General features: G+C 45.4%; 2 protein-coding genes across 2 annotated transcripts; both read left to right on the plus strand.

Moving 5' to 3' along the window:
* Positions 1 to 8,954: 8,954 nt before the first annotated feature.
* Positions 8,955 to 12,113, plus strand: VC83_06133 (uncharacterized protein; the record flags this gene model as incomplete). The annotated part of the gene is made up of 4 exons (XM_024469738.1): positions 8,955 to 9,390; positions 9,441 to 10,221; positions 10,271 to 11,978; positions 12,078 to 12,113. Exons 1-4 carry the CDS (start codon positions 9,384 to 9,386, stop codon positions 12,111 to 12,113), a joined length of 2,532 nt encoding a protein of 843 aa, XP_024324145.1. The 5' UTR covers positions 8,955 to 9,383.
* A 533-nt stretch (positions 12,114 to 12,646) lies between these two features.
* VC83_06134 (uncharacterized protein) lies at positions 12,647 to 13,039 on the plus strand (the record flags this gene model as incomplete). Its single annotated transcript, XM_024469739.1, has 1 exon — positions 12,647 to 13,039. The coding sequence occupies one exon, from the start codon at positions 12,647 to 12,649 to the stop codon at positions 13,037 to 13,039; it is 393 nt and encodes a 130-aa protein (XP_024324144.1).
* Positions 13,040 to 15,442: the final 2,403 nt, after the last annotated feature.

Raw genomic sequence — 15,442 nt, forward strand, 5'->3', positions numbered from 1 at the left:
ATCATTCTGAAGGTCCTTATTTAGAACCCCAAAATTTCGCTTCCTCTGAGTTTCCAATCTTCCATTGCGACCTTGTGTAGCTCTATGTGGCGTTGATGGGTCTGGTAGGTCTTGTTCAGCATCCTCCTCGTCAGATGATATTACCATCGTCATAGCAACTTGTCGATCAGAGTCCTCAATTATAGAGTCTGGGTCAGGAGCGCCAAATACATGGTCTATATTATCCCAATGATTATCAAGTTCCCACTTATACCTATGATAGTGTTTAACAATCATCGACTCTCGAACTGTAGCCGTACTCATTTGTGCCCTGTGGTATTCATGGATATCGCGGGCAATATTAAATATGCGCTCAACTCCAGTACCAGTAGCTGTTTAAAGCGATTTGTAAGATATTTGCGTTACTCTTAACCGTTACTGTAGGAGCTTACCTGGTACTGCAAGGATATCCCTTGCCATCTTCGCAACTGAAGGGTAAGAGAGCTCTAAGGTCTTCCACACTAGGAGCACTGGAGTATCTGCATCAGCACTAACCACTGGCGCATTTAAATAACGCTCAGCTTCATTATAGCTGGTACTTGATGGGCTCTGCCACCCTTTATGTAGCTGCCGGTTCATCCGAAATACCGCATTAAGACTTGTTGGTGTATAGGGGCAAGGCGGTACTGCCTCATGCTGGTCCCTCGAATCTTTTTGATAGTAAGCCTTCCAGTAATCTAAGAATATTTGGCGGTACTTCTTTGAGTGGGAACGGTCCCATTCAGGAGCGTTAAAAATGTCCAGTTTCTGAGATGGATCAAGAATTGCAGCAAGAGCATACGTCTGTTCAACAGGACCACCAGTTTCAGTATAATAGTGCCTTAACTTTGCAACACCTGCAGTAATAGCAGCAGTAAACTCGTCTACCCAAGGATTAGATGCTGTATCCTTGTTATATAAACTCGTCTACCCAAGGATTAGATGCTGTATCCTTGTTATATAGCTTTTGATTAATATCATCAAGATGGTCAAATAATGTATTGTATACATTCCATGTATGGTTGATTGTAGTGTCTTTCGTGTTTCCAATAAGATGAGTAAATTCTGCAAAGGGCCGCAGAAGAGCGACTAAGTATTTTAGTTTTTTCCAGTCGGTTGGTGATAATGCGAATTGATCAAGATGAGGCTCCTTAATAATCTGTTCCTCAAGCCAACTTTTAATTGGGATGCGTAGTCTTATCGCTCGGACTATCATGTCATATGTAGAATTCCAGCATATATCAATATCCCGTTTTAGCCACAGTAGTCTCTTTGCTTCTATATCAGATTGCTTCTGGAGCAATAATTCAGTTTTCTTTGCAGACCTGCTCACAAGATTGCTAAGAGTGCGTATCTGTGTATTTGACGTCAGTTAGCGTTACTATCAAGCGTTACTATCATGGACTAACCTTTCTAATAGCTGATGTGACTGTCGTATCATCAGTAATTGAAACACCAGTAACATCTATAACTTCTTCAGCCATGTCGACATTGAAGGCCTTTAGCATAGCTTTTACAACTAGCTGTATAACATGCGCCATGCATGGTATTTTTGTTGCATCACTACTCCACTCTACTTCTTGTGTAGTACTTCTCATGTAGCTCTCAAGTTCCTTGCGCATTGTTCCATTGTTTGATGCATTATCAGTTGTCACGCAAAAAAGTCGTCCCGTAATATTGAATTGTTCCAGTACATTGTGTACAACAGCTGCCATATTTTGTCCTGAATGGACTCCAGTCATTTCGAAACCAATAAGACACTATAAGATGTATGTTAGTAAGTTAATATATTATTATATAAGTTATAATCTGCTCACCTCTCTCCATTGCCAATCATCAGTGATATAATACACAGTAATTGCTAAGAACGCTAATTTGAACGGACTTTGCCATCCATCAAGGGCAATTGAAACCTTTGCCATAGGCGGTAAATCCAATAGTAGCTTCTCCATGACGTTGTTAAATTGCATTGTTAATTCTTTGCGTATAACTGTCCGGTGTGGAATTTCCAGGTCGGGTTTCAACATGTTTAGAACCTTTCGCACCTCCTTGTTCTCCACTATTCGAAAAGGGAGGCTTGATGAAATTATGGCTATAATCAACTGCTCTCACCATGCTGTATGTGTGAAAGGCTGTATGGTATTCCTTTCCAAATGCGCACGCGGCAGCTAAAGAAGGTCATTAGCGTTACTCTAGAACGTTACTCTAGACCACTGGATAGATAACTTACTAAGTGTAAATGAGTTTGCGATCCATCCTTTCTACTACAAGCACCAGATTTGGTGTGTCGGGTTAAAGTAGATGTGCTACTCCCACCTTGTCGAAGCTTAGGGTGTGCAAAAGCCCTCCAACACAACTGACATAGTACCTTAGGATTGCCAGTTCGGACCTCAGCTCCTTGGTAGAATTGAGTCCATATTAAGGACGTCTTCGACCTTGTCCAAACCATATGTCGGAATATCTCTCGATTGATGTTGTTTGAAATCTTCGCAGTCCACCATTGATGCCATTCGTTAGCGGTATCCTCCTTCCATATAACATATCGATTATTAGGAGACTTGGGTAGTTTTTCAAGAAGTTCATCAAGAGGAGCTTCAATTCCACTCAGTACATCATCTTGGGAGAAGATAAGTGCTGGCTCGAAAGGCGAGTTGATATCCTCAGTGTCAGAGGTAAGCGGATGCTCAAATTGTGACTGATTCATCATTGTAAATGGGCTTGGGCTCGACATGTTGTTAAGAGGATAGAGAAAATGTACTGTAGTAGGAGTGTAGGTCAATCAGACGAATGATGAATGTTAAGTGAGGCCTTTTGGAAGGACGGCCATTTCTTCATAGTCTTTTGCAACAGAACAAATGGTAGTATAGAATACAAGAATGCCACATTGCAATAGGGTAATATTTGAACTCTTTGTCGTTACTCTTTGCTGTTACTATTTGCCGTTACGCATTGCCATTACGCATTGCCGTTACTCATTGCCGTTACTCTTTGCTATTCCTATTTTGTGTTAGTTGAACATAGTATTATGGAGTTAAACAATTTTGTCTAGCTCTAATTAGGTTTACCATAACGCTAGAGAGTAACGCTTACGAGTTTTAAATTACAAAATCAGCAATTTGGTTTCATTGGCTTAACAATTTGCTACATTAGCCCTATCTTATTTCAAAGTCTGAAGCTATATCTAGTACTATTAGCTGTTGCTACAGCATATAACAAGATAATGAGCAGTGTGTATAACCCTAAGTAGATACAGATCGATTATATTTCCTATGTAGCATAATATAAAGTTAAACTGTATAACCGACATTTGATTGTTAATTGGCCGGGCTGTATTCCTTGGCTCAGCCGAGGAGTAGAAGCATGCTGGCTTTTTGCTTTTGGGCTCTCTTCCGTTACTGCTGGCCGTTACTGTAGCCTACGTGTAACCGAGATGATGAGTAGTAGCCCTTATTTTTATTGGATGCAGAGTCTGTATATCCTAGCTAGTGTAATATGAATTGGAATTGCAAAACAGGCGTTTGACTGTTAATTGGTCGGACTGTGTTCCTTGGCTCAGCCGAGGAGTAGAAGCATGCTGACTTTTTGCTTTTGGGCTCTCTTCCGTTACTGCTGGCCGTTACTATGAGTACAGTAGTCACTATTCGGAGTACTGACAAATAGTTTTATTAGATAGTAACGGCAGATAGTAACGGCAGAAGATCTCAAAATGGAATTCAGTAACCACAAAAACTCCATTGGTTTAGTATACTATAGTACAGTATACGACGTGAATTTACTCCTCCTCCTCCTCCTCCTTCTCCTCCTCCTCCTCTTCTTCCTCCTCCTCCTCCTCCACCTCCTCCTCCTCCTCTACACGAACCCCGACAATGAAGCCGTTGAGGCTATCCTCGTCCTCATCATCGTCCTCCTCATCCTCTGATATAACCACCTCCACTTCTTCACCATCATCATCAAAATCTACCAGCCCATCTTCAACATCAGCATTGCTGTTATTCTCCCACTGCTTCACGAACTCTTTGATATTATCAGGGTTGCTAACCCCCCCAGCAAACTCTTCGATCTCCTTCCTTGAGAGTTCGGGCATAAGGATGTTGCCAGCAAGGGCAATATTGCGCTCCCAGCGCTCAATGACTGGGACCATGTTGCTGGCCCAGATATCCTTTAAGGTATTTTCTTCACCACTGTCGCTAGTCGATGTCTTGCCAGTCTAACCATTATGTTAGATAGTATCGTCATGTTTTAGCTATTACTTACAGCTTTGCCTTCGCCCTTTGGTAGGGCCTTCAACTTCTCCTCCAGCTCCTCTGCATTAATGGCCGCAATAGCCGCACTCTCATCATTAATAGCGGCTGTGAGGCGGGAATTGGCGTCAATACCACGAGCGGTGCGCCTGTCCATGATATCCTGCTGCGTTGTAGCTAACACGGCAGCTTGTTCATTGGCCGTAAGGCCCTCCCAGTCATCTTTACCCTGGCGGGTACGGCGTGCACGGCTCATAGCCTAGCTTTGCTATCAGCTCTAGAACAATTGATATCAGGATGGTAGGATTGTTATACCTGTCGGTCCGCATTCTGAGCGAGCTCAATGGTGTGGGCAGTAGCTGCAATGACTTCCGCGCGTCTCTCCTCATATGACTTCGCAGTGGCTGGAGACGACATGGTAAAGTTGCGTTAGAGGCGATTTGGAGCTGATGAGCGTTACTATAGGGCGTTACTGTTAGCACTGGCTTTGATTATACTGTTGTGAGAGTACTCAATGTGCTAACAAGGCGGACGTCTTTTGAAAGTAGGGGCGCAACTACTTACTGGTCGGGGTCGGTATAGTCAATAAATTTGGAAATCTAAAAGGAAGTTAATAATCAGAGGTAATCAAATGTAAGGGTGGTTTCTTTGCTAACTTACTCGTACTATTCTTTGTTATTGACACGTCCAGATTTGGAACAAGAAACGGAGTTTTTTTTGTTTGCAACAACACTTAAGCGCCCTTACTTCGAATTCGATCCTAACTTCTACAACAATTCTGAGATAACGCGTCTAGCAACATTGGTAAGTTCAATCTTCTTTACATTTGATTTAACCCTACAGTAACGCTGTAGAGTAACGGTATTGTGTTTATTTTACTAATATACAAGTTCTAGCAATTTTTCCTTCTGTCACCAACCTTTGTAAGTTCACCCCTTTTGTTCTTTGGGCGTTACAACTACAGTAACGCCCAGCAGTAACGCCAAATTGCTACAATATGGCAAATTAACATGTTTTAGATATCGCTCTCGCTCACATCTGTACCATGGCTCGCACCAAGCAAAAGCCTGAGCGCCACGGTAAGTATTCCACCCTACCCTACAAGCAATACAAGGTTACTAACTCAACAAACAGTCGATATTCACAAGACTGCGCGCCGAGCCCGCCAAGAAAAGATCTGGAGCTACAATGCCCAGAAAAGGAACTGGGAGCGGGATCACCCTGGCTCCAACTTCCCACAACAAGCCCCTCGCCCTGTCCCTCCTTTGAGCAAGGCTTCTGTCAACAGTATGCTATTCTTTTCTAATAGAATATTGTTCACACTACTAACTTATATGAAAGAACGGATCGTCGCCGAGATCCGACACTACCAGAAGTCGGCCGCCCTCATCCTCCCCAAACTCCCATTCCAGCGTCTTGTTCGTGAAGTCGCGCAAAGCTTCATGTCAGACCTCCGCTTCCAGTCTACTGCCATCTGTGCCCTCCAAGAGGCCGCTGAGGCCCACCTTGTGTCATACTTCGAAGGTAAGCTGTCTCTATGAACACCTACAAAAACTATACTAATAGTGCGAAGGGGCCAACATGTGCGCCATCCACGCCAAGCGTATCACCATCCAGAACAAGGATATGCAGCTTGTGTCCTGGTTCGCCAATTCTCGCAGCATTAGATAAATTAGTGTGTTCTTGTATAAATAGTCAATTGATGATTTCACAACCTGTCTTTAGTATTTCAGTCGTGACAGTAACGGTATACAGTAACGCTTAATTACATAATTTATGATGAAACTGAAGTTCATTATACTATAACTTAAATATAAAAATATAAAATAATAACGTTAACGTACATGTATAGCGAAAGCGCCAAACAAGCGAAAGCGCCAAAATGATGCGGTGACCAAACCCCCCAACTAAATGTTAAATTCCTCAACAACAAAACATGCCCCATAAAAACGATGAAAGCCAATTAGTGCTAGCTATCCAGGCTATGCAAAGCGACCCAAAGTTACGCCTTCGAGTTGCTGCTAGGATCTATTCTGTGGACCACCGCAAGCTAGGTCGTCGTCTAGAAGGTGTACCTTCACGACGCGATATCCAAGCCAACTCACGGAAATTAACTAACCTAGAGGAGTCCGTCCTTGTTCAGTATATACTTGACCTAGCTGCCAAAGGGTTTCCTCCTCGGCTGTCTGTTGTTGAAGATATGGCAAGTCGACTACTTGCAACACGCGACGCGTCACGCGTTGGGTCGCGTTGGGCTTCAAACTTTGTTAAGCGGCGTGTAGAGCTCCAGACACGCTTTCAGCGCAAATACGACTACCAGAGGGCTAAGTGCGAAGATCCAGAAGTTATTAATGGCTGGTTTGAGCTTGTGCGTAACACAATTGCGAAATATGGTATCGATGAAGCAGATATCTACAACTTTGATGAGACTGGGTTTATGATGGGCGTTATCTCAACTGCTATGGTTGTAACAAGCTCAGACGGGCGGGCAAAAGCAAAGAAGGTACAGCCTGGTAATCGGGAATGGGTTACAGTAATCCAAGGCGTTAGTTCTCAAGGTTGGGCAGTACCACCATTTATCATTGTTGCAGGCAAAAACCACCTTACATCTTGGTATGAGAATAGTGGATTTTCAAGCGATTGGGTGATTTCTGTTACTGAAAATGGCTGGACTACAAACGAGAGAGGCATGGATTGGATTCAGCACTTTGAGAAGCATACAAAGGCCCGGAGTGTTGGTGGTTATCGCTTGTTAGTCCTTGATGGTCATGAGAGCCACCACTCAGATGAGTTTGAGGAGTACTGCAAGGAACACAACATTATTACGCTTTGTATGCCTGCTCACTCTTCTCATCTACTCCAGCCACTTGATGTTGGCTGTTTCGGCCCGTTAAAGCAGGCCTATGGTCGGCAAATTGAAGATATGATGCAGGCTCATATTTCTCATATTACAAAGGATGACTTCTTTCCTGCCTTCCACACTGCATTTAACACTACAATGACGGAAAGTAACATTTGAGGCGGGTTCCGAGGGGCAGGGCTTCTTCCATTTGACCCTGAGAGAGTGATATCTACACTTGATCTTAAGTTAAGGACACCAACGCCTCCATGAGAGCCACCACTCAGATGAGTTTGAGGAGTACTGCAAGGAACACAACATTATTACGCTTTGTATGCCTGCTCACTCTTCTCATCTACTCCAGGGTCAAATGGAAGAAGCCCTGCCCCTCGGAACCCGCCTCGAATGTTACTTTCCATCATTGTAGTGTTAAATGCAGTGTGGAAGGCAGGAAAGAAGTCATCCTTTGTAATATGAGAAATATGAGCCTGCATCATATCTTCAATTTGCCGACCATAGGCCTGCTTTAACGGGCCGAAACAGCCAACATCAAGTGGCTGGAGTAGATGAGAAGAGTGAGCAGGCATACAAAGCGTAATAATGTTGTGTTCCTTGCAGTACTCCTCAAACTCATCTGAGTGGTGGCTCTCATGACCATCAAGGACTAACAAGCGATAACCACCAACACTCCGGGCCTTTGTATGCTTCTCAAAGTGCTGAATCCAATCCATGCCTCTCTCGTTTGTAGTCCAGCCATTTTCAGTAACAGAAATCACCCAATCGCTTGAAAATCCACTATTCTCATACCAAGATGTAAGGTGGTTTTTGCCTGCAACAATGATAAATGGTGGTACTGCCCAACCTTGAGAACTAACGCCTTGGATTACTGTAACCCATTCCCGATTACCAGGCTGTACCTTCTTTGCTTTTGCCCGCCCGTCTGAGCTTGTTACAACCATAGCAGTTGAGATAACGCCCATCATAAACCCAGTCTCATCAAAGTTGTAGATATCTGCTTCATCGATACCATATTTCGCAATTGTGTTACGCACAAGCTCAAACCAGCCATTAATAACTTCTGGATCTTCGCACTTAGCCCTCTGGTAGTCGTATTTGCGCTGAAAGCGTGTCTGGAGCTCTACACGCCGCTTAACAAAGTTTGAAGCCCAACGCGACCCAACGCGTGACGCGTCGCGTGTTGCAAGTAGTCGACTTGCCATATCTTCAACAACAGACAGCCGAGGAGGAAACCCTTTGGCAGCTAGGTCGAGTATATACTGAACAAGGACGGACTCCTCTAGGTTAGTTAATTTCCGTGAGTTGGCTTGGATATCGCGTCGTGAAGGTACACCTTCTAGACGACGACCTAGCTTGCGGTGGTCCACAGAATAGATCCTAGCAGCAACTCGAAGGCGTAACTTTGGGTCGCTTTGCATAGCCTGGATAGCTAGCACTAATTGGCTTTCATCGTTTTTATGGGGCATGTTTTGTTGTTGAGGAATTTAACATTTAGTTGGGGGGTTTGGTCACCGCATCATTTTGGCGCTTTCGCTTGTTTGGCGCTTTCACTATACATGTACGTTAACCATATAATATTTATCAAACTATAGTAATAATTAATAGTAACGTTAGTAGCTGCTATTAATGCTTAATTAAACTCATATCAAATATAAGTCATAACTAATTGACTACTCTATGATCGATTTTGATTGAATAATATGATATCACTTGTAAATATAATATCACGTGTAAATATAATCACGTGTAATTATTTAACAGTGTGTAAATGGAACTATTATAGTTATACTATTTTCAACTTATACCTCAAAATGCATGTACAGTAACACTTAATAGTAACGTTATTAATATTCGATTGCACTTAAAGCTATTCCTAATAACATATCATGTGATGACATGTGGTGGCCCCCACTTATAATGTAAAAGACTGGACTGGACCGGACTGTTCTTAGGAAAGACCGAACGGTCTAGTCTTTTAAACAGTCCTCAATTTTCGCAAACAGTCCACACTCTAAAAAAAGACTGGACTATTATCAGTCCGGTCTTTTAAAGGGACCTCAACTTTAGCAAACAGTCTACACTCTAAAAAAAAGACTAGAATGTTATCAGTCCGGTCTTTTTGTCTCACGGTCCAGTCCTAAAAAAAAAGACTGGACCGTAAAACAGTCCTCACTCAACATTAAAAGACCGGACCGGACCGGACCGTGGCCAGTCTAATCGTAACCCTTACATTCTACCACGCCGCTGCGTCTTCGACGTTGCAGCCTATGAAAGGTGTGCATCTGCGGGATAAAGCAAACCTTATAGCTAACGGGTAGTCATAGACGCAAAACTAGTTAAGATTCGTCGGTGGCTGTCCGCACCCGATCCGTCAACCAATTACCGGAAAGCAATCAAAGTCCGTCAGCCTGCCACTGGGCTTTGGCTTTTAGAGAGTGAAGTATACTCCAAGTGGAAGAGCAATGGGTCATCCTTTGTCTGGCTCTATGGGATCTCTGGCTGCGGCAAAACTATTCTAAGCTCGACGATCACTCAGGACATCCTCTTTTACTGTGACAACGATCCTGGTAAAGTAGCTGCGTACTTCTACTTTGACTTCACCGATACCGATAAGCAGAAACCCCAGCTTATGGTACGGTCGCTGATCTCTCAGCTCTCGGAACAATGCATCAAAATGCCTTCGGCCCTCGAGGCACTATACTCATCCTTGGATAAGGGAAATCGACAACCTCCCCTCGATGCACTGATGGATGTTCTACAGCAGATCCTTCAAGAGTTCCCCCAGTCATATCTGATTCTAGACGCCTTAGATGAGTGCGCAGACCGAGCTGAGCTGCTGAGTATTCTCGAACAGATGGCCGGTTGGCAACTCGAGGAAATGCGTGTCGTGATTACAAGTCGGAAAGAACGTGATATTGAGAACTCACTTGAGGACATCGTCAGTAGAGAGTTTATCATCTGCCTCGAACACCAAGTAGTAGACAAGGATATTCAAACTTACGTTCGCCAGAGATTGTCTGACGACAAGGGGCTAAAAAAATGGCAAAAAGATGCTGATATTAGGCGGGAGATTGAAACTACTCTAATGGAAGGCTCTCGCGGAATGTAGGTGTCTCATCTCTTACTGCAAATATGCTATACTGACACTCAGAAGGTTCCGATGGGCTGTCTGCCAGATGGACACATTAGGGAAGTGTCGCACTCGGTTAGCGCTTCAAAAGGCTCTAAAAGCGCTACCAACAACACTAGATGAGACGTACGAAAGAATCTTGTGTACAATCAGCGAAGCAGACTCAGAGCATGCTATGCGCATCCTTCAGTGGCTGGCCTTTTCATCCAGGCCGCTATTAGTAGAAGAGCTCGCTGAGGTGGTCGCTATCAATGTAGAGCGAGAGACCGCCTTTGATCGGGATGAGGCCCTTGAGGACCCGATGGACGTTCTAGATATTTGCTTGAGTCTTGTCTCAGTGGTTATGATAGAAGAGCCTTCTTTGAGTGAACCGAATCGCCGCTTGAGTACAATATCCCGGACTGCCACATTGGCCCATTACTCCGTTCAGGAATACCTCGTCTCCGCGCGCATATGTCAGGGTCGTGCCGCGCGGTATAGCATGCAACCGGATGCCTGTCATGGTTATATCGCAAAGGGCTCCATTGGTTATCTTCTCCAATTTGAAAAGGTATTATTTGATAGTTTCGAATCTGCTAGATGTCTCCAACAGGTCTATACGCTAGCTCAATACTCGGCTAAGCACTGGATCATCCATACCAGTAACGGAGAAGAGGGCGACAATCGGCTAAGTTATTTAGCCACGAAGTTTCTCTCCACAAGAGACGGTGCTTATCTGAACTGGCTTCGTCTATACGACCCAGACAAAGCATGGAGTACGCCTAACTTTAGAAGAGAATTGGACTCGTGCCCTAACCCACTGTACTATGCGTCACTTGGTGGTATAGCAAACACCGCTAACCAATTAGTTGAGGCGGGCGACGATGTCAACGCGCAAGGAGGACACTTCGGCAACGCGCTCCAGGCGGCATCAGTTGGAGGGCACCTCAAGGTCGTTGAGATGCTGCTAAGCAAGGACGCTAATGCCAATGCGCAAGGAGGACACTTCGGCAACGCGCTCCAGGCGGCATCAGTTGGAGGGCACGCCAAGATTGTTGAGGTGTTGCTGAGCAAGGGCGCTGATGTCAATGCGCAAGGGGGATACTACGAGAATGCCCTCCAGGCGGCATCAGGTGAAGGCCACGACAAGATCGTTGAGATGCTGCTAAGCAAGGACGCTAATGCCAATGCGCAAGGAGGACACTTCGGCAACGCGCTCCAGGCGGCATCAGTTGGAGGGCACGCCAAGATTGTTGAGGTGTTGCTGAGCAAGGGCGCTGATGTCAATGCGCAAGGGGGATACTACGAGAATGCCCTCCAGGCGGCATCAGGTGAAGGCCACGACAAGGTCGTTGAGATGCTGCTAAGCAAGGGCGCTGATGCCAATGCGCAAGGAGGAGACTTCGCCAATGCCCTCCAGGCGGCATCGGTTGGAGGGCACGTTAAGATCGTTGAGGTGCTGCTGAGTAAGGGCGCTGATGTCAACGCGCAAGGAGGATACTTGGGCAACACGCTCCAGGAGGCATCAGTTGGAGGGCACGTCGAGATCGTCGAGGTGTTGCTGAGCAATGGCGCTGATATCAATGCGCAAGGAGGACACTACGGCAATGCGCTCCATGCAGCATCAGCTGGAGGACACAACAAGATCGTCGAGGTGCTGCTGAGCAGGGGCGCCGATGTCAACGCGCAAGGAGGATACTACAGCAACGCTCTCCAGGCGGCATCAGCTGGAGGCCACGACAAGATCGTCGAGGTGCTGCTGGGCAAGGGCGCCGATGTCAATGCGCAAGGAGGACACTTCGGCAACGCGCTCCAGGCGGCATCAACTGGAGGCCACGACAAGATCGTCGAGGTGCTGCTAAGCAAAGGAGCTGTACGAGATATATGAAGTTCAATCCACCCAGTACCCTACCCACCGCCTCCCTGTCAGTATTTCTTTATATGTTGATAAAATATAGTTATATGGAAATACAATCTTCTTTGAATACAATCTGCTTAGATCATTCTGTGCCACTGGTGCAGTCCATGGCTCTAGTGCTTCAATCATCCACGCCAAATGGCGCGGTCGCAAGGCCGGTTATCTAGCAATGGTACTGTAGAGTCGGGTAAGGTCAATTGCGGTGGCCCACGCAGCCTTCATCCCGCTCAGGTGGATGCGAAGGCGGTTCTAAAATTATCCGGACACCCATCAAAAGTCGTGTCGCAAGTATGGGCCTTTTGTCTGAGAAAATACTCAAATCAAAGTTCTGAAGCGAGGGTCTCTTTAAAAGGAAGTCACCGTGCATAACAACGAGTTTGGTGGTTTTTGAACAATTGTTGCTCAAGTAAGCTCCTCGTGAATTTGACAGTTTTAATGAGCTCATCTTCGCTAAAGGTATAGGTGATCCCAGTGGTTCCTACTTTTCACCAAGTAGCCACGCCATGCCCCGAGTCAATAGACAGATGCGTCAAGAGGCACTGCGCCTTGCGTATCGTCAGATGGTGTTTCGCTTGGATGATATGGACGACCTCATTAAGCTTTTGATTGCAATTGGCGATATTGCTCGTGACAACATTGAGTCACTGGAGCTTGCCTGGCATAGTGGAACAGATCTTCAGTGCCAATGGGCTGAAGCTCCGGGGCCTAACGGACATTCGTTGGCTTTGCCAACCCTTCATGTCGCGAAGTGTGTCCAGCTGCTCAAGCATTGCAGGAGGCTGAGATACTTGCGACTTTATTTCGAGAGAGACCTCATACTGGGCATGTCTCCGGAGGCTTATAGGCTGATCCTGGCATTTGTGAGCTTAGTTCCATTCGAGGAATTAGGAGAGTAGATATCTATGATTCGAATAACAAGCCTTTAGGGCGTTCTGACTTTGTCGAGTGGCTAAAGGAAGAGATGGAGGGTACCCGAGACTCGGTGTGCTTGTGAAAACCCTTTATTTTGGTCACGTGCAAGCCATTCAGAAGGAAGCTCCTTGGCCTCAACGTAATCCTGCACGTTCTTGTTTATCCGGCAGGAAAGAGTCTGGTGAAAGCCATTAAACCGGCAAAGCAAACGAAGATCAAGCTGCGCATCGTCAAGGCTTCATTGCAGAGCGCCGCTAAAGGAAGACATTTTAGAGGGAGGTTCTGGAAGGCGTTCGACTTCCGGTACAGAGCAACGAGAGACAACTTCACCGGTCTACGCGCTCGATGACCACCGGGAATGGGTGCGAAGGTGTTGCCGCATGACAACAGCTTGTTTGCGCGGGGAGTCTTGTGAATCGAGCAATACAAGTGTTGGAACACGGCTGGGATTAGGAAACAAGGGAGAGCGGGCTTGGTTACGAGGGCGTTAGCAGAGTGGCAGGGACGAAGAAGACGCTACGTATTCGTTAGTAAGAGCATCGCTGCCCAGTTGGGCGGAAGAAGTCTTCTGGAAGTTGTTGCATTTCCTCTTCATGCAGGCACAGCTCGATGCGATGGTACGAGTTGGCACGACGCTTCATGTGCGACGGAACGCGTCTAAATTCACAGTTGAACGCGGAATGTAAGGGGCTAAGCAGCCCCGACGTGCCTTTTCAGATATCAAAGAAGCTTCTCATTCAGAACCAATGCTGCTGTGTCCAGTTCGTAATTCGAACCAAACGCACCACCCTAGTGCTATTTGTCCCGCCTTTCCAGGGACTTCAATGCCAGTGCCCGCGACTCCTAAGATGCTAAACAATCCCGTGGCCTGGCGGGTCACGTTTATCTTGAACGATATCAAAAGCCGTTTGTGCAATAATACCATTATCAATTAGCCGTCGCACAAAATCTATCGTCCACTCACGCATCTTCTGTTGGTTGTCTGAATGGATAGTCAGTAGGCTGCGCACTACTCGCCCAATACTCGGCTCACTCACTCAGTGGGTTACTCAGCTGGGTGAGTAGCTGAACCTTTCACTCGACTCGGTGAGTGAGGCCAATACTCAGTTACTCTGTAAAAACCCAGTGAGTACTCGGCTGTCACGTGTAAGATATATGCATTACGTGAACAGTCCCTCATACGATTAATACTGTTTTATGGTTACAGTTGTAAGTTAACTTAAAGTATTACATTTATCAGCATCACTCTACCATCTCTAATAAGCTGTGAGAACGAATCACGTATATTCCTCTATCTAAGTACCACGATTATCAGAAGATTATCAGAACACTATATTATATATGCTCAAGAACATCTTTCCACCTTGCTTGATGAGGCCGGCCAGACCTACTAATACCTAAAGTATTTATAGGGTCTTGACGAGTAGCTTGAAAGATATCAAGTAGATCTCTTCCAGTCTTCCGAGGGCGTTGGATAGGCGTTGGTGGCGAGGACGGCATATCCTTATCTTCATCGTCATGAATAGTTGGAAGTATAGGCTCCTCATTATTACCATCTTCTCTTATATCTTCATTATCTGGGATATCGTCATCTGGGATGTCGTATAAGGTCTCGTTAAGACGGTCAGCCCTATCTCTTTCTTCACCTTGTTGGTAGCGCATTTGTCGTTCTTCATGTGCAGCTTGTGATAAGTCTTGCTGTTGCTGTGGCCGCTGAGGATTAAACGGAGGATATTGTACCTTTGAATATGTCTCTCGGATATGTGTATTTGATCGTGGTTCTTCTTCATCGCTGATATATTGTAACTCGATAGAATTGCACATCCGTTGTCGTTGTGCCTCATACTCTTCTTCGACTTGCTCCTCAGTCATATCAACGACGTCCATCATATCTGCAAGCTTGTCACGATGACCTTGACGATTCTTGTATTGTCGAGAGTAATATATAAGCATAATACTCTTAATCGTCTCAGGATTAAGTTGACCACGTCGGTGGCCACATACGTCCCTTGCGGCACTAAAGACTCGCTCAACTCCAGACTCAGCAGCAGGAATACAAAGTATATCACGAGCCATCGCTGATAGACCAGGAAATTGCTCTTCCTTTTGTTGCCAAAATAGCAATATCTTTGTGTAGATATGTGCTATACAAGTTAGAATAAGATTATCAGAAGATTACCAGAAACTTACGAGCATCAAGATAGAGATCAGCCTCATTCACATATTCCTCTCGCTGGCCCCGAGTCCCATTTAATGTCTGACTTTGCTGCAATACTAAGGCTAATGGATCCATATCTGCATCTCGTAATCCTGATTGACTCGCAACTCGCACTGTAGAGTACTGCTCTTTATAAAGAGTCCTAAACTGTTGTTCAAACTCTGTCTCC

Source organism: Pseudogymnoascus destructans (assembly GCF_001641265.1).
Source record: "Pseudogymnoascus destructans isolate 20631-21 unplaced genomic scaffold scaffold_10, whole genome shotgun sequence".
In the NCBI taxonomy this organism is placed as follows: domain Eukaryota; kingdom Fungi; phylum Ascomycota; class Leotiomycetes; order Thelebolales; family Thelebolaceae; genus Pseudogymnoascus; species Pseudogymnoascus destructans.